At 49.0% G+C, this 24,998-nt stretch overlaps 1 protein-coding gene across 2 annotated transcripts in view; it reads right to left on the bottom strand.

The window, feature by feature from the left end:
- The window catches only part of UNC13D (unc-13 homolog D), a 2,023,528-nt gene that overhangs the window by 620,253 nt on the left and 1,378,277 nt on the right, over nucleotides 1-24,998 (bottom strand). For both annotated transcript variants that reach the window (XM_069654742.1, XM_069654741.1), the window contains exons 24-25: nucleotides 21,606-21,812; nucleotides 15,302-15,370 (exon numbers count right to left, since the gene is read on the bottom strand). In XM_069654742.1, the coding sequence (XP_069510843.1) occupies nucleotides 15,302-15,370; nucleotides 21,606-21,812 (276 nt within the window). The remainder of the gene's footprint in view (nucleotides 1-15,301; nucleotides 15,371-21,605; nucleotides 21,813-24,998) is intronic.

Below are 24,998 nucleotides of genomic sequence, written 5' to 3'. Positions count from 1 at the left end.
TATGAAATCTGGCAAGGACAGATCTCAGGCCGCCTGGGGGACCTCCGGCTCTGTGTATTCTCTCCATTGTCGGTTCGTCGATGTTCTCGTCAGCAGCCAGGATTTTGATAATATCATGCACAGTTTGCTTGAGGTCCTCCTCCGTTTCTCCCTCACGTTCTGGAATCCTGAAAAACCGTAGGTTATTTCTTCTTTCTCTATTTTCTAAATCGTCAATTTTCAGACGAATTTCATCCTCCCTCCTCTCTATGTTTTGCATTCTGAGGTCTAGTTGGGTTTCTAGTACATCTATAGATGCTTGATTATTTTCGACACCCTCCAGTCTCTCTTCAATTTTGTCCACTCTCTGCGTCATCCTGTCAATTTTGCCGCCAAGATTAACGCCCATGTTTCGAATTTCGCACAGTAGGGTGGCTATGTCTCCCTTTGTGGCTGCCGCTCCTGTCCCTGACGTTTCCACGGACATTGTGGTGTTTAAATCCGGTTCCAGGTGTGGTGAAGTGTAGGCGAACCTGGCCAGCTTGCTTTGGGTGTTCATATGATGCTTACATGCGAGGAGGCACTACCCTCTGCACTGGCGTGGTGTGGAGTTTTCGGAGTGCGTGGTGAAACGCCGCTCAGGGAGTCCATGAAGATGGAAGCGTGGTGGTGGGAGGAGGCACACGCCCTGGGTTCAGTGGCCGTACCCTCCACTTGTGTCGGTTTCCGACTCCGGGACCGCTGTAATGCCAGGGGGGTCCAGTGCACGGACCAGTCTTGTAGGTCGACTCGAGGGGAGCCGTAATGGATGGGTCCCTTGGTAGAGGGCTCAAGCCTTGGGAAGGTTCAGTGGGGTATCCACGGGAGTATTCCTTACTTATTGGTGGTCCACCTGTGAAGGTCTCAGCGGGGGCAGCTGACAGCATATTTCACCGATGAGGGCACACGCCACAGTGGTGGGGGCCCAACCCTCAGCGTTGCCTTCAGTTCTTAGGCTGACTCTTTGCGCCCCGTGGCAGAACACCTAGGGGTCTGTCCAAGGAGCGTTCCCCGTGGGACAAGCGTTGGGCCGAATGCTGTGGGTTATGGCGATGTGGTCAGTTGATGGAGGGCCGAGGTCTACGTGGGTGATCTTTATTGTAGACCACTGTATGTGGAGGATTCCAGTGGCTGTATTCTTGCCGCTGCTTCCTGAGGAGGGGATGCAGCTGTAGTTGTCCTTGTGGGGGTTCTGGGGAAGGGCAGCCCCTCCACCGAAGGTGCAGTACTGGGTGTGGTGTGGGGAGTTTTATAATAGGAGGCTAGTTAATATCTCCTGTACCGGGGCTCTGGAGGGGTGCTTGGGTCACTCGTTGGAATCTAGGGCCCCGCCTCGAGGGTCTGTTCATATGAGTCCTCTGGGCTTTTTTTTTAGGGTCAGGGGCGTAGGAGGAGATCCGCTTGGCGGCGCCTCTTCTGGAGGGGCCGTGTGGCGAGCGCTGGTGTCCGTGGCGTCATGCATGGGACGAGGCCCGGCTCACCCCCCACTCCGCCCGCGTCCTCAATCGGGAGCGGGAGCGGCGAGAAGGAGGGGCCCTCTCTCCATGACCGGGGCTGAGGAGAGCACTTCAGGGGGAGGCGAGGCTCCGGCGAGGGTCCGGGCTCGCCGTGTATTCAAACAGTGGGGTGGGGGGGCACTCACCCGCCTTAGTATGCCGCTCCTCTTCAGCGCAGCGCCAGGCTCCGCCACCATTCGAGCGGGCAGACGGGGAGCGCGGGTGGACCTCTCTGCCACGTCCCCGTCTGCCGCACTGGAGTCCGCTACCGGGGGCAGGGAAAGACAGACTGCCCGGGACAGTCGCGGCGAGGCCCGCGCTCCTCAGGAGCGGGTGATGGGGGGGCCGGGTTCCTCAGGGCCTGCCTCGGCACTGTTGTCGCCTCAATTGCCGCGGGTGCGTTCAGAGGGGGGAGGCTCGCGCCGATGGCTTTTTCTCCTGATCAGGTATACCGTTTTCCGCCGGAATTTCGCTAATCTGGTGGTTATTCGGTTCTCGCTGCGGGTTGTATCAATCTGGTACATGGGGGTGGTCAAAAGTGGGGGCTCAGGTCACTTTTGGGGCCCGTGTGTCTGGAGCTCACACGGAGGTGCTTCCCATCCGTGCGCCCCCTGGTGGCCAGTAGTGTTTGCGCACTTTAAAGGTCTTGTATGGGCACCCCCCTCTGAAGAGCTGAAGAAGTAGCCACTCTTCAGGTCGAATGCACTTTTAAACCATCAGGCAGAAGGCAGATCTTTTCCAGCCAATGTATAGTATTGTGAAATTCATAAAATTATACAGCGAGAGATGGTTTGTTTGGTGACAGCTTGTCCCAATTTGTGAACTGAATAGCCCACAAAGAGCTGGCCATCTTGCCTGATTTTAGACATTCTGGAAATATAGAAGCTCAAGACCTTCTTAGGGTCTAAGTGATGTAATCTGTCCTCCTCCTTACATGGATAAGCAGGTGGGCAAAAAGCAGGCAACACAATCTTTTGAGCTAAATGGAACTCTGACACCACTTTCAGGATGAAAGAAGGACATACTTTCAAAACCACCTTATCCTCAAAAGAGTAGTAATGGGCGGTTTAGAAGAAAGAGCTTGAAGCTCACTAACTCTGTGGACTGATGTAATCGCTGCCAGAAAAATAGTCTTAACTGTTAACATTCTGAGTGGACAAGAATGTGAGGGTTCCAAAAGGTGACCCCATTCAGGTCCCAAACCAGTACAATAAATTGAATAATACATTGAAAGACAACACGCAGGGGGAGACAAACCGGGGAGACTGCTCGCATGGCTATCCAAGAACGAGACACCCAGATAAGCAATTAGAGAGATAACGGGAGAAGCGGGCCAAGTCTGGAACACCCAGGAGAGTGTGAACGAGGGATTCCTTAGATTCTACAAACGCCTCTATGAAGATGCAGGAGAGACTGCGGAGCAGGAGACTCAGGAGACGCTGGAAGACATAGGATTACCTAAATTGAATGAGGAAGACAGGGAGAACCTAGATGCCCCAATCACACTAGAGGAATCGGAGACAGTGGTAATACATCTGCCCATGAGCAAAGCTCCTGGGACAGACAGGCTCCCTAGTGAATTCTATAAAATGTATAGACAAGAAGTTCTCCCCCCGCTATTGCCAATGCTAAAGGAGGCCTTCGAGAAAGGGAGACTGGCAGAATCTCTGAGGGAGGTGGTAATTATCCCACTCCTCAAACCAGACAAGCCCAGACAGACTGTGGGTCGTATAGACCACTGTCCATGCTAAACAAGGACAGTAAAATTCTCACAACTGTGCTGGCGAACAGACTGAAGAGGGTAATAAACAAACTCATACACCCCGATCAAACCGGATATGTCCCAGGTAGAAGCATATCCGATAACCACAGGAGGCTCCACCACATCATAGAACAGGCTGAGGGCAACCCAAGTGAAATAGCAATCGTCTCACTAGATGCAGTGAAAGCCTGCGACTCCGTAAGGTGGCCTTGGATGATTGTGGCCTTGAAAGAATACGGGATGGGTCCAGGGTACCTGCGGTGGGTGAAAATGGTGTACAGCTCCCCACCAGCCAGGGTCAAAACGGGAGAGTTAATTTCGGACAAATGGCAACTTAGCAGAGGCACGAGACAGGGCTGTCCATGGTCCCCGATGTTGTACATCCTTGCACTAGAACCATTAGCGAACTATTTGAGACAGCAGTACGAAGAAATAAGGGTCCACACTCAGGGGGGACCGCACTTGATATCATTGTATGCGGACGATATGCTGCTATACCTGCGGTACCAGAGGAAAACCTGCAATACATTTGGGAGTTGATGGCGCGCTACGCGACTCTTTCAGGCATAGTGGTGAACCCCAAAAAGCTCCCCCTAGCCATGGTGGGAAGGGCGGCCTTGGTCAAGTTGGTGGTCCTACCTAGGCTACTACACTTCTTCGCAAATATCCCACACATGTTGGCCAAACGCTTTTTCATTAAACTCTAGAGTTTATGTAGAGGGTTTATAGTAATGATTTCGAAACCAATAATGTCGAAAGTCATTTTTTCAAAAAAAAAATGTGGAAAAAAGAAATGTCGAATTTTCTTTCTTTTTTCATGCATTTTTTTTCGAAATGGGGGGGGGGGGGGTTTCCCTCCCGGTTTCCCTCCCAACCCCCTTTTTTCATTTTTTTTTGGTTTTACCCATTTTTTTTATCCCGAACCCCAAAATAAATATATAATTTAAAAAAACGGAATTCAACATTTTTTTTTTCGACATTATTTTTTCGAAAAAATTGTCATTGGACATTATTTTTTCGAAAAAATGACCGACCACCTATGTAGAGGTTTCCTGTGGCACAACTCCAGAAACAGAGTGCCCCTATGGAAATTACAGAATACATATGACAGAGGAGGCAACTGCCGAACTTTGCGATATACCACTTGCCAGGGCAATTCAATATGTCGCAAGGTGGCTGTCGGAAGACGAGACAGCAGAATCCAGATTGCTGAGGGGTGAATGCGACCCCTATTTCCTAAAAGAACTGATATGGCTAACCAAACCAGAGTTGCATGGGCGATCAAGACTGCTGGAACTGGGCTGGAAGACATGGCACAAAGCGTGCCGAGCTATGGGAAACCCGACCTCATGCTCCCCGCAGGCACCACTTGTGGCGCTATGCGGAGGGGATGAGCAACTGAGGAAAGGGATCTGCAAACACTGGGAGCCAGTAGGCCTAGCGACCTTGGGAGGGAAAGAAGGGAAGGAACTGGACTTCCAAACATTAGTGGATGAAACTGGGGTACATATTTTATTTATTTATTTATTTGGATTTATAGAGCGCACATCTGCCCGGGGGCATCGTGGCGCTAAGGAGGTCTTACTTGTTACAGGCATACATGGTGAATATACAGATACACAGATTTGCATAGAAGCATATTTTCATACATTAGCTGTTATTTCCATACATACAGTGGTGAGAATAAAGGTGAGGCAGGGTTAGTTGAACAGCATGGTTTTGAGTAGTCTACGGAAGGCATGGTATGATTTTTCGTTCCTTAAGGCGGTGGGGAGTGCGTTCCAGTTTTTAGGTGCTAGGTGTTGAAAGCTGGACCCTCCGGCTTTGTTTCTTTTAAAGGTGGGTACATAGGGCTGGTTGGTCATGTGTGACCTGGTAGGTCTAGTGGAAGTGTGGGGGGTGATCCTTTCAGAAAGATAGGGTGGGGCATTGGCAGAGAGGCATCTGTGGGTGATGGCCATGGATTTGAATAGTATGCGCTCTTTTATGGGTAACCAGTTTGCTTCTTTTCTGGCTTGGGAGATGTGCTCCCTTTTTGGAATGCTTATGGCTGCTCTTAGAGCATTGTTTTGTGTGACTTGCATTTTTTTAATGTTTTGTGCTGACATGCCCAGGAAGAGGGCGTTGCAGTAGTCCAGTTTGGTGCCTACTGTGGCTCTGGCTACATTCAAGCAGTTTTTCGAGGATAGGAAGGGTTTAACGGCGTTGATTATTTTAGTGGTGAGTGCAGCAGAAGAGGCTACGGCATTGACTTGCCGTGTCATAGAGAGAGTAGAGTCAAGATATACTCCTAGTGTTTTTACTGCAGTGGAGACTCTGATGGTGGAGTTATCAACGTTAAAGGATTTGTATAGAGGCGGGAGTTTGTTTAGTGTTTCTTTGGTGCCCACTAGTAGGATCTCTGTTTTGTCCCCGTTAAGGCAGAGTCCATTGGCTGCCATCCAGGTTTGAATGGGTGTGTATATTTTTGTTAGTGATGCAGCGTCTTGTTCATATACCCCAGTAAGGGGGAGCAGGACTTGTGCGTCGTCAGCATAGTTGGTGTAAGCTATGTGGCGATGGTCGAGGTCATTGAACAGTGGGAGGGTGAAAATGTTGTATAAGATGGGTGCAGTGCAAGATCCCTGTGGGACGCCACAATGGATAGTGGTTGGGGTAGCATTTGCCGAATCAGAAAAGACTTTCATAAGTCGACCCTCGAGGAAGGATTTGACCCAAGAGACGGCTTCAGGCGAGAAGTGAGCTTCATTTTTGAGTTGTGTGCCTAGGATGTCATGGTTGACCAGGTCGAAGGCAGCAGATAGGTCTAATAGTAGGAGGAGAGCCGGTTTGCCTTTGTCATGATGTCGTTAAGTTGGATTTTAAGGTCTAATAGGGCCGATTCGGTCCCATGCCCCGGGCGGAAGCCCGATTGCCTTTTGCCTAAGATGCGATTTTCTTCGAGGTAGTGCTGTATTTGTGAGTAGGCGACTTTGTCGAGGATCTTGAGCAGGAAGGGAACTGTTGTGATGGGTCTATAGTTGTTGGCGTTTTCTGGATCTAAAGTGCGTTTCTTGAGAAGAGGACGCACCCAAGCTTATTTTAGGCTGGATGGGACTGAGTTTGAGTTGAAGGAAGCATTAATGAAGGATTTGAGGAATGGTGCTAGTGTTTCAAAGCAGTCTTTGACTAGTTTGGCGGGGCAGGCATCGCCTTTGCAATTGGAGGGTTTGATTCTGTTAACGATATCGATTACCTCTTTATCTGAGACTTCTCTAAATTTAAAGGGTGTAATGTGACTTATCTTTTTGTTCTCACTCACTGTTTCCTTAAGGGATGCAGCTACGATTTCCTGAGTGAGATTTTTGTGATGGTTTAGGATTTTAGCTTGGAGGAGTTCGATTTTTTTTAGCAGGGCTGATTGTATGGTGTTGCCCCAGGCTTGGTCTTTGACAATCTCTTGGGACTTAGTGGCCGGTGTGGAGAGTTCCTTGAAGATAGCGAAGAGCTCTTTGGATTCTGAGGTGGCGTTGGAGATTCTATCATTATATGATGCAGATTTAGCTGCTATAATGCTTTTTTTGTATTGGGTGGCCAGTGATTTGTAGGACGATAGTGAGGAGGCAGTGGGCGTTTTTTGCCATAAGTTTAGGGCTTTGCGTTTTTTGGTTCGTAGTTCTTTTAGTTCTGCTGAGAACCAGGTATTGGAGTGTTTGGAGTTTTTGGATTTTTTCTTTTGTAGGGGGGCGATGATGTCTATGGCAGTGCTAATGGTAGTTTTGTAGATATCTGCCAGAGCAGCTGGGTAAGATGAGGCAGGGAGGTTGTTCGTGAGAGGGACTAGATAGGGTGAGATGCTTTCTTTGGTGAGGTTCTTGGCGCTCCTGGCCATGGCTGGGGGTGCAGGCGTGAGATTTTTTCCTGAGTTGTTAGGTAAGGGGATGAAGTGAATGAGAAAGTGGTCGGACCATGGGGTAGGCGTGGTGGAGCTGATGTCGATGCCACAGTTGTGGTCAGCTACCCAGTCTAGAGTGCGCCTTTTACTGTGGGTAGGATGGAGAACTTTTTGTACAAACCCCATTTCTTGGAGAGCTTGTGCTAGCTTGGTGGAAGGTTTATCTTTCTGGTCGAGGAGCCCCAAGTTAAGGTCTCCTAGGAGAATGGTTTTGGTGGTGGTTTTAAGGTTTTCACCTAGCAGGTGTGTGAGGTTGTCCTGGAAGTCCAGTAATGGGCCTGGTGGGTGATATACTAGATTAAGAGTGATAGTGGTGTTGGCTAATAGAGAGTCAATGTTGTCCCCTAGTTTGGAGGGAGTTTGTCTTAATTCAAGGTGGTCTTTGACTATGAGTGCCACTCCTCCACCTGTGGATAATGTTCTGTCCTGTCTAAGGATGGAGTATCCAGGTGGGATGGCTAGTGAGATGGCTGGGCCGGCGGCGATGTGTAGCCAGGTTTCGGTGATGGCGAGAATGTCGAGGTCAAGGTTGGTGAGAAGGTCATGGATTTCGGTGGCGTGGGCGGGGAGGGTTCTGGCATTAATTAATGCACACTGTAAGTCTGGGCAGGGTGTGGGAGTGGTATTGGGCCTTTTGGCTACTTTCTTGGGAGTGGGCAGTCTCTTGTGTTCAGGGGTAGCTTTATTTTCAAGTCTGCTTGGAGGGGTTTGCTGTGAGTGTCTGGAGCGGAGACCTAGTTTTTGATTTCTGGAGTTCGCGGTTCTGGGGCGTGTTGAGAGTTGGTTGGGTTTGTGTTCTGTAGGTTTGGTGAAAAATGATGGGAGGAAAGGCGTAGGCGGGATAAGTGCGGATGGTGGGGGTGTGCTGTTGGCCATGATGGGTGAGCACAGGGTAGCAGTCATCTGTGGGTGCAGTCAGTTAAGGCACAGTGTGGCAAACCAGTAACAGAGGTTTAGGCACAGTGCTGCGGTTCACTAGCAGTGCAGGGCACGGGCACAATGCAGCAGTTTACTAGCAGTGTAGGGCACAGGCACAATGCAGCAGTTTACTAGCAGTGTAGGGCATAGGCACAATGCAGCAGTTTACTAGCAGTGTAAGGCACAGGCACAATGCAGCAGTTTACTAGCAGTGTAAGGCACAGAGGTGTGCCTTACACTAGTGGCAATGCAATGCACTAAATCACTAACATTTCTGGGCAGCGGCTGGGAGTACAGATACGAATGTCATGCTAAGGAGCTGCGTATATTTGAATGCGCATATGGATGCTCTGTAATGCATCGTAGAATGGCATAATGGTACTCACAGCGGTTTTTTGTCCATGATGAGGCAAAGGTCGTTTGTGGTCATCCTAGACAACTCGCCACGCGCCGAACATGGCGAACAGGGGCAAACAGGGCCTTAGAATGGCCTTTGATGCTGGCCAGCTCTTCCGCCTGCCGGCGGATGTTGGGTGCTATTAAGCACGGTTGCTTAGCAACCACGACGCTGAGCCTCGCTCTGGCGCCGCATCGCGCCCGACATTTTGTTTCTCCTTGATGTCGGCGCGGTTGCAGGAGCGCGACCCGGGCCGCTTCTGGGTGAGGGGTGGGCGGCAGGGCGGTGGATTGGCTCTCTTGGAGGGGTGGGCAGCACGGGTGTGGATGTTCGTGGTGGCAGGGGGCCTGTGTGGGAGGCGATCCTCTTCGTGCCTCGTGGCACGGTGCAGCAGCTCCGATGAGCTGATCCTGGGCTGGGGAGGGTGGGGGCTACTGCCGTCGCCACCTGGCCGATGTGACTGGGTGCAGAGGGGCAAACAGGGCCTTAGAATGGCCTTTGATGCTGGCCGGCTCTTCCGCCTGCCGGCAGATGTTGGGTGCTATTAAGCACGGTTCCTTAGCAACCACGACGCTGAGCCTCGCTCTGGCGCCGCATCACGCCCGACATTTTGTTTCTCCTTGATGTCGGCGCGGTTGCAGGAGCGCGACCCGGGCCGCTTCTGGGTGAGGGGTGGGCGGCAGGGCGGTGGACTGGCGCTCTTGGAGGGGTGGATGTTCGTGGTGGCAGGAGGCCTGTGTGGGAGGCGATCCTCTTCGTGCCTCGTGGCACGGTGCAGCAGCTCCGATGAGCTGATCCTGGGCTGGGGAGGGTGGGGGCTCCTGCCCTCGCCACCTGGCCGATGTGACTGAGTGCAGAGGGGCAAACAGGGCCTTAGAATGGCCTTTGATGCTGGCCAGCTCTTCCGCCTGCCGGCGGATGTTGGGTGCTATTAAGCACGGTTGCTTAGCAACCACGACGCTGAGCCTCGCTCTGGCGCTGCATCGTGCCTGACGTTTTGTTTCTCCTTGATGTCGGCGCGGTTGCAGGAGCGCGACCCGGGCCGCTTCTGGGTGAGGGGTAGGCGGCAGGACGGTGGATTGGCGCTCTTGGAGGGGTGGGCAGCACGGGGGTGGATGTTCGTGGTGGCAGGGGGCCTGTGTGGGAGGCGATCCTCTTTGTGGCTCGTGGCACGGTGCAGAAGATCCGATGAGCTGATCCTGGGCTGGGGAGGGTGGGGGCTCCTGCCCTTGCCACCTCGCCGATGTGACATACAGGGCAATATATCACATATGCTAGAATAATTAAACGGGTGAAGGAAACATGGTCCGAAATAGCACTTGTAGAACAACCCGATACTGCCATAGAAAAGATATACGATATCTCGGGGGGAGGGCACGAAATATCCCGGATTTATGAACTGGTGATGTCTAGAGTGGGTAAGGAGCTGCCTCAATTGAGACGGGACTGGGAGGAAGAAGCGGGTGAACAGATGCAAGATGGGCAGTGGGAAAGAGCTCAGAGATATCATAAAAAGGTGTCTAGGAATGCAAGCCTGCAGCAGATTCAGTTATACATCACCCATAGAGCATACATGACCCCCCGAAAGATCGCCAGCTTTGGGAGTACAGAAGTACATAAATGCCCCAAGTGCGGGGAGTTGGATGCTGGGTTGATCCATATGTTCTGGGCATGCCCGGAGGTGGGAACATTCTGGGAGGAAGTTAAGCTAAGACTATCTGAAAAGGGAATCAAGCTAGATGTGGAATCTGTATGGGCATGCATGATGGGGGGATTTACCAGACCACGTAACCTGAAACACGTTTGCACACTCAAGGACCTGGCCTACATTCTGGCCAAAAGGAGAATAACCATGAGCTGGAAAGCAGCCCACAGACCCAGAATAGAGGTATGGTGGAACGATCTCCTGAAATGGGCAGATGCCGAGACAGTAGTATGGTACGAGGCAGCCAGCAAAAGGGAAGATAATGAAGTGGGACCTCTGATAGCATGGAGACAATTGGTAGCCACATTGTCGTTACACTCCCAGGCCAATTCCAGTGAATATGACACGTCCGAGAACGGTGAAGGGGATTAACCCCAAGAGAAGGGAAATCCGAAGAACCGAGGTGGAAGCTTGAGTTAAAGTGGGGAGGGGGGAAGACAGTAATAAATAATATGCAAATGTATGCTAAGAAGCTCGTGACCAAAAATGTCAAGTGTGATGGTTATGTTTTGTTTGTTGTAAAAATCAATACATTTAAAAAAAAAAAAAGAAGTCTCCAACTTGTTTGGGCCTCTCACGGTTCCCTTCCCAAAGCTCATGCCCCCTCCAACTTCCAATAAAAATTCTGCTTTTATAAGGATGCACTTTGCTTTCTTTGGAAGGCTTCTCATGGTTCCCTTCCCCAGAATTAGGCCTCCAGTTTCAAACACCAGTTCAACTTGTCAGGATGTACCTATACAGTTTATCTCACATGTAATCTTTTCATGGGGTAAAATCAGAAGCGTTCGAAAAGGCCAGGCTGTTTGGTCTTCCTAAGTGTGGCCACTCTGATCCTCAGCCCCTCTCTGTATTGCTTACACTTGCTTTCCTTTGTACTTTTTATCTTCAGGTGCTTACTAAACCCCTTTCATCTATCTGTGTTCCTTAAACTTTGTCGTGCACATGTGCACTGTCTTTGTCTTTCTCTCTGTCTTTCTTTCACTTTGTCATGCACACTTGCAGTTTCTTTCACTCTTCTGTGCACACCTCCACTTGTTTCCTTCTTTCCGGGTTGTTTGTACCCTTTTCTTTTACTCTGGACTTTGCTTTTACTACGGCTCCGCTAGTGTGCCTTTTTTTCCTGCTGTGCCACTAGTGTGCTTTCTTTTTCTTTCCCTTCCTTGTTCCTTCTTTTTCACTTTCTGTTTCTTTAAAGTGGCCTTATCACTGTCTGCTCCGTGCCGCTTTAGAAATCTTGCTTTTCTCCCTTTCCCACTTCAGCCACCCGCTCTCTCCTGAATTTCTCTCTCTTTCGTGCGAAACTAACTGGGTAGAGTAGCTCTTGAAGAGCAGTGTTTCCCGGATGCTTTGGGTCGACGTCAGGGTCTCACCACCTGCCCCTCAGACACCTCTGGGACCTGCACACGGCCCAATGAAACGAGGAATTGCACGGATACTGCCATAGCTTGCAACCTTTTCAGTCACCAAGGTGGGTGAAAACACCAGATTTTGTTTTTGGCAGGTGAAAGCCCATAGAAGTGAATGGGCGTATGTGGGACTTGGCGGGTGATTCAGCTTCTTGCAAGGCGGGTGGCAACTGCCAAAAGCGGGTGAGTTGAGAGCTATGCACTGACAGCAGGATACCGGCTGCCTCGCTCTGGCTCTCTGGAAATACGGCTCCCTAGCCATGCTGCAGCCCCTCACAAACACTGGGCCAGCTTTGCAGCATGTCATTCTCATCCGGATACTTCTTTCTGCAGCTCTCAGCTCTTTGGCTTTTCTGGTCCAGTATGCCTCCCCAGCTTGTTCGCTTCTTGTGTGTAATCACACCTTTTACAGTTTCTAGTGGAGTCAAGCGGAGTCAGGTGTGATTGATTAGTGTAGAGTGCATGACTCTGTCTGACTCTATTAGTGGGCCAATTCAATGGTAGTTGGTAATAGGAGCCCTCTCCCTGCCTTCCAATGTTAACTATAGGGGAAATCTTCATTGCACTCGATCGCCTCGTCCCCGTCCCAGTACTTGTTGAAAATGGGGAGGGGGAGATGGGGTGGGATTGAAAATACCCCATGAAGGCTGTGTGAGAATAGGTTGGGGTGTTATTGGGACTGGGAGAATACCATGTCTCGCCCTTAGGTATCCTCCTCTCAATCCCTTGCGACCCTCCACTCAGCTGATCCTCCCACGTTTGTCAACCCCAGGGTCGGGATCCAAAAGCGATGGCCCTTCCCTGGACACCTGAATTGAAGATCCTGAGGGAGTAGGTGGGAGAATACCATCAGGTTTCTCACAGGGTCTTCTTAAAAATGGGAGGCAGTATCCATGATCCACTGTCTGCAGTACCCAATCATCAGAGGTTATGCCCCGCCAACTCTCCAAATGCTAAGTCAGCCTGCCCCCCACCACAGTCCTATGAACCAAGGACTCAAAGGGATTTTGGGATTATTGCTGAAGTTGAGGGCAAAGAAGCAGAGGCTGAGAAAGAAGTTTTCCCTTCTCATCCTCTTGAACCAGGGGAGCTCTTCTTTGGCCCCTTTCAGCAAACTGGCCTCTTCCACTAGCAATTGAAGAGTAGAAACGAAAAGGCTGAACACCTCCAGCAGGGGTAAGACCACTGAGATTGTTGAGGTTGGCGTATCGCTGCTCCTAGCGATGTAGCTGCCACCTTGATGCCTGCACTTTTTCTAGGCTCTCATCGGCCTTGGAGACGAAAAGCTGGCAGTCATCAAATTGCAGGTCCAATAGTCTTGACTGGACGTCAGGTGCAAAATCTGATTTCTTTAGCCAAGCAAATCTTGTGACGACAGCACTCAGTGCCATATCTAAACGAGTCTGCAGAAACCAGACTGGAGAGATTTGCACATGGCATCCTTGCCGTCTTGCACCAGGCTAAGACACCCCTCTCTCTCCTCGAGGAAATGTTCTATGGCCAAAGCTATCTTGTCCCACACAGTGTGCAAATACTTGGCCAGGGCACAAGTCACATTTATGGCCTTAAGGGCCATGCTGCCTGCAGAAAATACCCTCTTCCCTAAGGCATCAAACCATTTATCATCCCTATCCGGGGGGGGGATAGTAGGATAAGTCACAGCCTTGGAAGTTGACAAGGCTGCTTGGACCACCGAGCTCTTGGGAGTGGGGCGTTTTGATAGGAAATCTGGGTCAATTGAGGCAGTGCTGTATTACTTGGTCAGGTTTTTGTTGACCGCCATTGTGGTTTCCAGTTTTAACCAGTTTTCCAACACTATGGTTCTTAAAGGAGTGTGGAATGGTAGCACAGGCTCCCTTGGGGGGCTGAAATCCAAGATGTCTGTAGGATCATCCTTTTCCAGAATTGCCACAGGTTTTCCCCATCTTAGATATTCTGTGACTTTCCCCATCACTGCCCTATATAATCGGTCAATAGGACCTAAAGAGTCAGGAGTGGCAAAATCAGTCTCAGGAGAGGTGTATAAGCCACTAGCATCTTTCAGAGTGTCGAAAATGTTAAAATATGCAATGAGAAATCGCTGAGGCGATGTACCATCTGAAGCGTGCTCAGCATGCAGAAAAATGAAACTGAGGAAACGGGCGCCATGGGAGCTACTTATACCAGCATCAACGTCACGGCCTAGGACAGGACGGAGGCCGTCGAGGGCCACAACTCAAGGATGGCTGCAACCGATACTATGAAAAAAGATTCATAAGCTGCAAGCAGACTTTTGAATATATCAAAGATAGGGAATATGTGGGAGGACACAATCCATTAGAAATGACTGGCGCTGAACCTGAACTCCCAGACCCCAAAGGCCCCTCGAGCAGAAGCTCTGTGCTGAGTGTGAATTTGGGAAGCTTCCTGGTAGGCTTGGAGCCCTCGGACTTGCGTCTGGTAGACAAGGAAGGCAAAGGTGACCCCTCAGGCCTAGGCCCGGTACTAGAGTGTTTATGCCCCTCGACACAAGCCCTGGTGTCGGAGTGTTTCTGCACCTCAGCCAATGCCACTGGAGAACGTGAAGGCCCCTTGGTCCGTAGGCCGGTAGCTCTTAGAGCCTTGAGACCCTGGCTGGTACTAGGGTCCTTAGAATCCTTTCTGCTCAAAGGATCCCATGGGAAGGTATTCCCCTTATGGAGTGCTTTAGAAAAGAGCTTCACACTTACCTTGTCCGACTTTCTTCTTCATTGCGCAAAGTTCTTCAGATGGTCTGGAGGAGAAGCCGTGAAGATCTCCCTCCACTGAGTCAACTGATTCTTCAACGAGCACGTTGTAAGGGAATGGCATGCAGAGCAGTCTTCCCAGTGATGGCCCGGGCCTAAGCACTGGAGCCAAAGTGGATGCGATCCAACGCAGTAAAGCAACTGTCGCAGGAGGAACACCTGCTGAAGACTGACGGGTCGACACGCGCTGGGGCACACGAGGCACCGGAGGTTAGTCATAATGCAAAAAATAAATGGCTTGAGGAAAGCCAGAAAAATGAAAAAACAATCTCCCAAGAGCTTGTGGAGGAAGGTCCACCCGTTGCGTGGAAACGGTTCATACAGTGTGGAGAAAAGGGAACGGGGCGTAGGAGTAAGCCTAGTAATATAACAGCAAAAATATTAGCACCTAAAAGTCCATAAGCCTTTTGGCCTTTGGCTACAGTACAAATCTGGAGATAATTGCAGCATTTTTGCGATGCACTTGAGCACGCCTTTGTGAATCACATTTGTACCATTGTATACATTGCATCTCAGAGATGCTATAGGAATCTCCACATTATATCAAGTTTAGGAATTTGTGAATCGGGAGTAGTGCAGTACGAGCACCTCCAATTTGCATTAAGACAAATCTTTGTGAATTAGGTCCACAATGCTTACAGAAAGGCATGTTCAGTAGCCTACATCACAGCCTTGCAGATGATGATGAGAGGGAAATGATGCAGCAGTGCTGACAATCACCTTTATAAACAACAAATGATGAAATTGCAATGCAGGCTGTAGATATGAAAATAGAAAATAGTTGACAATGTTATGCTCCATTTAGATTTGCATGACATCTTTTTTTTTTTTACTGGTCAACCCCTATTGGGGTGTAGCATCATCACAAAAGGCAGACACATTATCAGCTGCCATACTTACATCTTCGGGGTCCCTGGAGTCACTGCAGGTGGACAGACCTTGGATGTGCTTAGTGATATCGTCATCGAGCTGCCAGAAAGAGATAAATAAAGTGAAAATACAAGAAATTACCTCCACTACCACTCACTACCCCAAATCACTATGGTTCAATTGTTAAAAGATCCAATCCCCATCCTATCTCTACAGTGACATTCCCAGCACCCCACCCTCCTCTCACTGCTGGAAGCCATCCACGACGAGTGAGGAAAACATGATTTTGCTGTAATAGCATGCTTGCAGTTAACCAAAGAAAAAAGAGATTCCCTCAGAGAATCTGCCAACTCCATTTCTAGGGCCATCATGTTTTACTCATTTGCATTTATCAGGATAAGCAACATATAGATTTTTTTTAACATTACATTTTATTGATATTTAGTTGGCCAAGTCAAAACAAAGGTGCAATTTGATTTAGCGACCTTGCAAGGCAGAGTAAACAATATAGGAATATACATTCGATGGATCCAGTCCAATATATAGTATCATTTGCAAATGGTGGGAGGTAGGGCGGTAGTTCAAGGCTCAGTGCTTTGTGCACCATCGGAGAGATGGTGGTTGTGGCACTATCCCTGGGAATAATTCTGCATAGACAAAAAAAGGGGACTAGGTGTTGTAGAATTTCCTCATGTATCCCACACGCCGTCATTTTCTCAGCTGCTGATGTGTCCCAGCATTTCACCTGGCACATGGAAAGAGCTGGGCCTTCTGGTTGCTTCCAGAGCCAGGCAATGGTAATTTTAGCTGCAGTAAGAAGGTGGGGGATGAGGTCCGCCATATGCCCAGTGACTGGGAACACCCCTTTTCCCATGTCCCCCAGTAATACAATCCACGGGTCCTATGGTATCATCAGGCTTGTGATTCTTTGCTCTGGTCCAATACCTCCCCTCCAGAATTGCGTTGATTTTCGACAAGCCCATAAGAGATGGAACAGTGAGCCGGTTAGGTTGCATCCCTTCCAGCAAAGTGGCAGCAGCCCTGGATTACTTTTATTCTGAATTTCCTGGGTGATATACTACCTAAAGCATACCTCTACAGCCCCTTCTTTGTTCATGATACATTTTGAGGTCTTGTGCATCCGGGACCAGATACGCCCCCATTCCTCCAGCTCCAGTTCTCTCCCTATGTACCTTTCCCACGTTAGCATGTAGTTCTCCTTCTTGCTGGGGTCACCCTTTTCTAAGAGCTTATACAGGGCTGATATTTTGCCCTGTGGGGGTGTTGATGTTAATATAACTTCTAACGGGTTCAGTACTCTGCTCCCTCGCGTTCTAGTGCTATGCTGTGACAGCCAGTGACATATCGGAATCTTTCAGTTTCTGGGATCTGAAATTTGTCTTTGCATTCCATAAAGGTGAGTAGAGTTTCATTGGTGCAAAAGTCCTTAATGTGTGCCAAGCCCCCCACCTGCCATGCATTGAATCCCGCTAGATTGTGTCCCGGGGTGAAATCTGGATTGCTCCATACTGGAGTGAGTGGAACCCCATGGGTGTGTGCCCGGGGCTTTCTGTGTTGCCACGAGGTGCGGCAAGGCGGACAAGGGGGTTGCGGTCCAATGCTCTTCTATCTTTTTCCACCGGTGTTGGTTACTGTTAGCCTGCCATGTGAAGGTGTGTGAACTGTGCAGCCAGGGCATATCTAGAGACGTCAGGGACCCAAAGACCTCCTCCTGCAGCCCCTCTGAGCATCACTCTTTTGACAACTCTCGTTTTTTTTTCCTGCCCCATACATAATTCAGGATACACTTTTGTAATCTTAGGAGCTCCTCTGAGTATATGGCCACTGAAAGCGCTACGCACTGATAGAGCAGTCTAGAGACCAGGTTCACTTTTAACACTGTAATTATTCCCAGCCATGATACATCCTGTTTGTTCCAGTGTTCCATATCGCTTAATAGAGTTTGGATCAACTGCCGGAAGTTGACCTGATACGTTCTCTCAGTTCTATGCGGAATGTTCACTCTTAGGTAGGCGATTTGAGATTTGGCCCAGGAGATAGGGCAGACGTTTGTTAACTTTTCTTTACATTCTTGGGTGATGTTTATCCCCAAGGCCCTCGACTTCTCGTAGTTAACCTTGATGCCTGATGCTTCCCCAAATGCTGAGATCTCCTGCCAGAGCTCTTCCAATGAGTCTTTGATCTGCGTCAGTGAGAGGAGAACGCCATCAGCATTCATGGAGACCTTAAATTGGTTCCCACCCAGCTGCAGCCCTTTTATACATGCATTAGTTTGGATCCTAGCTGTGAATGGTTCCATTGAAAGAGCGAATATCAGGGGAGATAGGGGACATCCCTGGTGAGTGCTTCGGGAGGTGTGGAGCTTGGGGGGAGAGTCCTCCATTTATTCTCAGGGAGGTGCTGGGATGTTGATAATTGGCCATGTCCCACTTGACGAGCTTCGGACCAAACCCGAATCGCGTAAGAGTTTTCTTTATATAGCCCCAGTCTAGCAGGTCAAATGCCTTATGGGCAACCAGTGAGATCACGGCCATCTCCACCTTCATTCTTGTGGCACATTCGATCAAATCTAGAGTATACCTAATAATGTCCTGGGTCGTGCGTATAAAACCTGTTTGGTCCAGGTGAATTAGTTCGGTGAGGACACTAGCCAGTCTGGTTGCCAAGACCTTCCAGAACATTTTTGCATTGTTGTTCAAATTTTCTGGTTCTTTACCCGGTTTAAGGATACGTATTGTGAGGGACCCCTACATTGATGAGGTGACGCTGCCTGTGGTTAGAAAGGAGTTGAAGAGCTTCACTAGCTGCAGGGCTAAGATGTGAGCGTAGGTCCTGTAAAACCTTTGCGGAAAATTTGGCAGGTGCAGCGTTTAAAAAATATTTGTATGGCTTCTAGTACTTCCTCCAGGGTTATCAGAAGTTCGAGGGATTCTGGCTGAGTTAGCTTTAGTTGGTTCACAGGGGTGGCTAGATAAGCATCTTGCAGCTGGTTGCTAATATGGATGCTCATCATCAACATGCAATGATGGGACATCATAGCGTCCCTTTTGTCATCCTCTGAGGACAGCAGAGACCCGTCTTTACCCCTTAATGTGGGGATATTATTTCAGGAGTGGAGCTTTTTTAATTTGTACGCTAATCGTTTATTAGCTTTGTTACTGTTTATGTAGTAAAACTGTTTTGTGTGTGCAAGCCCTCGTGCAGATTTGTCTGCCAGGTGCATTTCTAAGGCAGATTTTACCTTTTTGAGTTCTCTACCTGTCTACACTGTTTGAGTCTGTTTGTGAGCCCCTTCCAGTGTTGCTACCCTCTCCTCCAGCCTGGCCTGCTGCAACTGCCCTGCCCTCTTTTGTGATGAAGCTGATCCCATTAACACACCCCTCACCACAATGGCATCCCATAGCACTGCTTCTGTACATCCTGCTGAGGAATTTTCCTGCAAGTTCAACGTGAGTGAGATGGCTATTTCCTCTTTGGTTACTCCATCTTGTAGTATTGAGTCCTGCATCTTCCTGTGCCATTGTGCTGGCTTCAGGAGACTGCATACTCTGACTCGGGCCTGTACTGATGCATGGTCTGAGATAATCTTCGGATGTATTTGAACTTCTTCTAGGCAGGGGAATAGTTCACTGGACACTAAGATTATGTCTATTCTAGAGAGCCCTTTATGGACATGTGGGTAAAACGTGTAGTCACATGCACCCTCATTAGAGAGTTGCCACATGTCCACTGATCATGTTTCTCTTAAGAATTTGGTAAAACCTATTGCCCCAGCAAAGTCTTGTCTTGTCTTGTTGGAGGTAGGGTCTTCTTGCTATTTAGGTTAGGGACTAGGATGAAGTCATCTCCAATAAGAAGACAGCCTTCCGAGAATGCGACAATGTCTGGGAGGATGGTGCGGAGAAACCTGTCCTGTGCACTATTTGGGCAGTAGATAGATGCAAAGGTGTCCACAGGAGCTGTATTTCTCTCAGCGGGCCATTTCGGGTTCTGCGGAGCCATGCCAGAGGGTGTACACACCCTTCTAGAGCTTCAATCAGCTGGGGCTCAGGTCGGGTGTGCCCCGGCCGCCATCTTGGCTTTGCTGTGTCGGGACGCGACCCACTGCCAAGACTCGAGTCTCAGTGGTCTGGCATACTGGGCTCATTCACTCCCCGCTGTGCACTGCACCTTGCCCCAGCCTGGACAGCATTTTTCAGTGGATCCGTGTGTTGGGTACAGAACGTGAGCTAAAGAGTGGCCATGCCGCGTGCTCCGGCTCCAAGCCATGCCCCTCGAGCAACATATAGATTTACATGAGGTACATAAACAATCTAGTAGTTGGTTTCATAAATTACATCTTGTTTTTCACAAAATGAAAATAGGGGCTTTCACCATGGGCGTGACTCAAAAGGCCAATTCAAAACACACAACGCCATTTGTAGACTTCATTTTAAATGATATGTTCTGTCATTGGGTTTTATAGCTCTGTGTGATGCAATTTGCACGGTCTCTTTGCACGATGACATATTTAAAAAAAAAAGTGGATGGATTTGGGTAGTGGAGAGAGAGGAAAAATACCACATCCATTCGATGGAGTGTCGATGCATGCAATTTGTAGAGATGTACCAAGGGCTGGTTTGTGTCTGCTGGAGAGATTTTTCTGAATCCCTGTAGTGAGGGATTTGAAGACCAATCCAGTAGTGTTTTATGCACATAAAGCCAACATAGCAAATCTTTCCTCTCAAAAGGGGAGTATCAAGGAATAATCAATCCCACCTAAGCACACAATAAAAACACAACACAATGAGCCTAATTACGAGTGTGCAGGTCCGGTAACAACGGTGACGGTAATCCTACCGGCACCGTTGTTACTGGACCGACACACTACAAGACTGCGGGTGGGACGGCACCGTTATTGACAGTTCCATTGCTTCCATCATCCCCATTCCCATTGAGCCCCGTGGGACTCAAATGGGAATGGTGAATACCATTTTTCCGGCGCTTGACCTCCCAATGGGGTTAGAATCCCAAGTTGTTACTGGCATGCCAGGTGCCGGAATAAAATGCAAGTGCGGCGGCATCCTGCCGGTTTAACCGGCACAGCTATCGCCGGACTTGTAATGAGGCCCAATGTTTACTGAAAATATAAATATATGCTTTAATATAATTAAGTAACCATCCTTCAATTAAGTAATTTAGAAATCAACATAATATAACGTTCACTATGAGGGAATAGTAGTGGTTCATGATTAGGATTTTTTGATACCAACCTGAGAACAAGGACCATGATATTCAGACGTTTACCTGCTAGTTGGGATCAGCAGCTGTTTGTCATCACATTCTTTCTGTCCTTCAATTTCATTCTTTCCCTTTTTTTCTTTTTTTGTGTAAATTTAGTACAAAGAGCCAATCATGACCAATTGTAAATATTGTGCGTTTTTATGAATGCATGCATTACACATTTCTCATTACTAATCTTTCTTAGTATTTGCCATGTTTCATGATTACTGTTCTGATGGCTAGATATGACCTTCTTTTTACTTTTTATAAAATACAATACCTGAACATTACACGTTTTCAAAAAACAATTGAATGAGTTATTCATGATCTTTTCTGAATTCAACGGTTAGATTCTGGAGGCAGTCTGCCTGATTCACTCATTGGGGTATATCATAATAGATTGGCATTAATTTCACTGGTCTCCACCTTCCATGACAAAAAACATAGAATTTGTTTCTGCTCATTTTTTTCAGAAAGAATACATTTCCTGGCAGGGCACTCTCTTTTTATTTTCCTTAGCACACAACAGGTCATGAAAATGGTGTTACAAAAAACAGTAATTATGGTAAAGTGTCAACAAAGCACCCCTCTGTCCCCTAAAACCAATAGAAACAGAACGGCACATTCAGGAGAATGTTATTTAAGTTAGAGGGAATACTGGGAGAGACTTGTAGGGATTGATCACTCTAAAATGCACAGAAAAGCACAGGTGTTAGTTACAAATACAGAGATTGTTCCAAAAAATTCCAGACCTTCAAGGGGGACAAAGTGACTATGGCAATTTACAGGTGAGTAAATGTTATTCACTTTTTGAGAATTTTAAGAGGTGCAGAAACTTTGTCACACTGCGCAGTGTGAGCGTATGACGCAGAAGTGACATACATAATTTGCAGGGTGAGAAGCCTATGTTGATATGGCAAATGCAAACTGTGCATCTATTTTAGTGATCACTTTTGAAGATTATACAGGGTGGAGACTGATTGCTGCATGAGAGTTTCAAACAACGCAGGAGAGGAGGACCAATTGATGCTAAAGTAAACTTGGGAACTACCTTGTGTGCGAGGGCCTGTACCACGTCACGAATCTCATGCCCCAGACAGGCCACAGCACTTTCCAGCTGGTTGTGGAGCGTGTTCTGGAACTGTTCCCGTCCAATGACCGTAGACAGACGCTGCTCCAATCGCTTCCAGTCGAGCTGTGTGGGAAATGCCAGAACAACCAGGCGCAGCTGCTCAATATTGTTCACCACCACGCAGAGCTGGGAGGGTGAAGAAAAGCATGGCTTTCATCAGGTGGCAATATGCATTTCAGCTGAACATGAAAACAACAGTACAGCAACATTCACAGGTGGACTTGTCTAGTGGGTAATCTGTATAAATATCAACACGCCTATGCCTCTGAAGAACAAATTACTTACCTTCAGTAATGTTCTTTCTGATGGGCGTTTCTCCAACTCATTCCTCTTTTATGAAATCTATGTCCCAGCTGCTCTTCTGAAACTTTTCTACCGAAAGGGGGTGCAGAGAGACGCTGCGGCAACTCCGCCGGATGACTATGCATACCCCACCGGACTTGATGTCGGGACCCCAATATACAGAGGCACTGCACCCCATGGCCTCAGTTTCCCCCATTTCTCTTAGCAGACTGACACTGAGGGACCGCAGAACTATTTATTTAATTGTTCATTTATAACGTGCTTAATACCAGCTTTGTGGATTCTAAGTGCAGGCTCAGGATTTGAACCTATATGTATCTGCTTTGTCCTGCTTCCAAGACAAACGCGTTGCCCGCTGGTCTATCCTTCCTCACCAAACTAAGGGGTACTAGTTTATCGAAGAAAGGCAGGTAGACAGGGCGATAAGGAATCTGGGGGAGGAACGTCCATCATAAAGAAAATTACCAAAAGTAAGTGATATGTTCTTCTAATGGACGCCTTCCTCCCACGTAGTCCTCATCTATGATAGACTCCCAAAGCAGTACAATGACCTGGAGGAGGGAGGGTAGGAAGGACACCACCTAAACCAGAAAACTGTGAAGGACAGCGCTGCCGAATGAGCACACTGACCAGGCATAGAATCCAAACAGTAATGCTTAGCAAATGTTGTTAAGAAGGATTTCTGAACTCTGACCTGGAGGGGCAGAGGTTCAGAAGGCCAACCTAGTTTCTTGGAAACTGGACAAGCCAGACCAATCAGGGTAGCTATGGCAGGCGATGAAGACTAAGGGCCTCATTACGAGCATGGAGGTAATGAAAAAAGGAAGGCGGAATGGTATTACCGGCATCAATTACCGGTCTGGGCCATTACGAGCCTACAACCCGTTAATGCCACCCCTGCCCATACCGTGCCCCTACATACCGGCATGGGGGCGTAGACGCGCCCGTTTGCGGCGGCAATACTGGGATGCCACTAACAGGAGGACCTCACAAGTCACGCGGGCATGCACTTACCAGCATCCCGAAGGCGGTAAATAGGGCCTGCACAATGGCGGTATCACAGGCATCGCGGACCACCCGTAAATAGCAACCTGCAGTGTAGCCAACTGCCACAGGTGCACACAATCACCACAGGTGGACCCAATGGAGCCTGTTCCAGCACAAAAGGAGCACACCCACACACCACACCCCTTCCAACACCAAAATGATCCCACTTGCTGTAGCAATCCTGGGGCTTGAGGACATGCCTGCACTGCTACACCAGCAACAACAACAACAACAACAATAACAACAACAGGCAGCACAGAGAAGGCACAGGAGGAGAAGGAGGGTGAGACAGGCCCAGCAGGTCCCACCAGTGCAGCCAGTGGTACCACGTAGGCAGCCACCACTACCTCGCCTCAGAGCCAGTCCATTCAACCTAACCCCCATGCAGATCCACACCCTGTACCGTTTGGACCGGGACACCATCACCACCATAGTGGACATGATGCACAACGACAATGTCAGCCTGTTAGAAATCCGCACTGCTATCCCCCGTCTACTGGAGGTGGTGCCTGTGCTCCACTTCCTGGCCACAGGCACCTACTAGCACACAGTGGGCCAGCTGCATGGCATATCACAACCACTCTTTTCTCGCATGCTGACCCAAGTGCTTGATGCCCTCCTGAAGCATGCAAACATCCATATATCCCTACCACGGACTGGCCAGGAGCTCGCTGATACTAAATTAGGCTTCCATGCACTGGCAGGCATGCCCAATTGTGTCGGTGCCCTCGACTGCACCCATGTAGAATTGGTGGCCCCTCATGCCAGTGAGGTGGTGTACCGCAATCGCAAGCAATACCACTCCATCAATGTGTAGATGGTATGTGACTCCAGCAAGATCATCACACATTGTTGCGCCCGATATTCCGGATCTACACATGATGCCATGGTGCTGCTTAACTCCACGCTACCCCGCTACATGGAGCGACATGCTGGACGACGTGCCTGGCTGCTTGGTAAGTTGCCTGACTGGGCCATGGCAGTGCAGTGGGGTGGTAAGATGGGGGGATGCATACTCCACCTGGGTGAGATCGGAGGGGGGGGATGCATACTCCATCTGGGTGAGAACGGGGGGGGATGTATACTCCACCTGGGTGAGATGGGGGGGATGCATACTCCACCTGGATGAGATTGGGCGGTGAGTGGACAATGTACGTACAGCTATACACTGTTGGTCTGAACATCCCAACCTGAACATGACACATCAATGCTATACCTAGGACCAATGCTGCACAGCAATTACAACATGCCAGGCGCACAAGTAGGCCACCATGTACATGTTAATACCAAATAGCTGCAGCCATGGCAGTGATTCCTAAAGGTGTCAGGTTACATATTGACTCAGACATACCTCATTTTGCTCCCATGCAGGTGATGGTGGCTATCCCTTGAAGCCGTGGCTACTTACCCCTGTATGGAACACGCAGAACAGGCACGAAGAGGAGTACAATCAGGTTCATACCCGTACCCGTGTTGTGATTGAGCAGACCTTTGGCCTGTTGAAGACACGGTTCCGCTGCCTCAGCAGGTCTGGTGGAGCACTCCTTTATGGCCTGAGAAGGTGGCAAAGATCACCATGGTCTGTGTCATGCTGCCCAACATGTGCATCCGGAGAAACGTACCATGCCACCTGACATTCACCTGCATACACCGGGTGAGGATGATGAGGATGATGATGGAGGAGAAGCAGCACCCCTGGCAGTTTGTGATGCACAAGATGACCATGCTGTGCGGCAATCACTGATTGACAATGACTTCTGAACCAGAGGGACAACGATGGTTATGTGTTAGTACTACACTGAGCACTGGGATCGTGTGGACATGGACACAGGGTGTGTGGGGAGTTGGGCACTGTGCGCTGTCATGAATTGAATAAACACACACAAAATGAACAATGTCCAGTCATGAAATGAATTTGAACACAACAGGTGCATTAGGAAAAATAAAAATATAGTGCTTCAT

Source organism: Ambystoma mexicanum, chromosome 3q, assembly GCF_040938575.1.
Source record: "Ambystoma mexicanum isolate Mex_15411 chromosome 3q, UKY_AmexF1_1, whole genome shotgun sequence".
Classification (NCBI taxonomy): domain Eukaryota; kingdom Metazoa; phylum Chordata; class Amphibia; order Caudata; family Ambystomatidae; genus Ambystoma; species Ambystoma mexicanum.
Note: the sequence above shows the minus strand (reverse complement) of the source record. Positions and strands in the feature narration are given on the sequence as shown.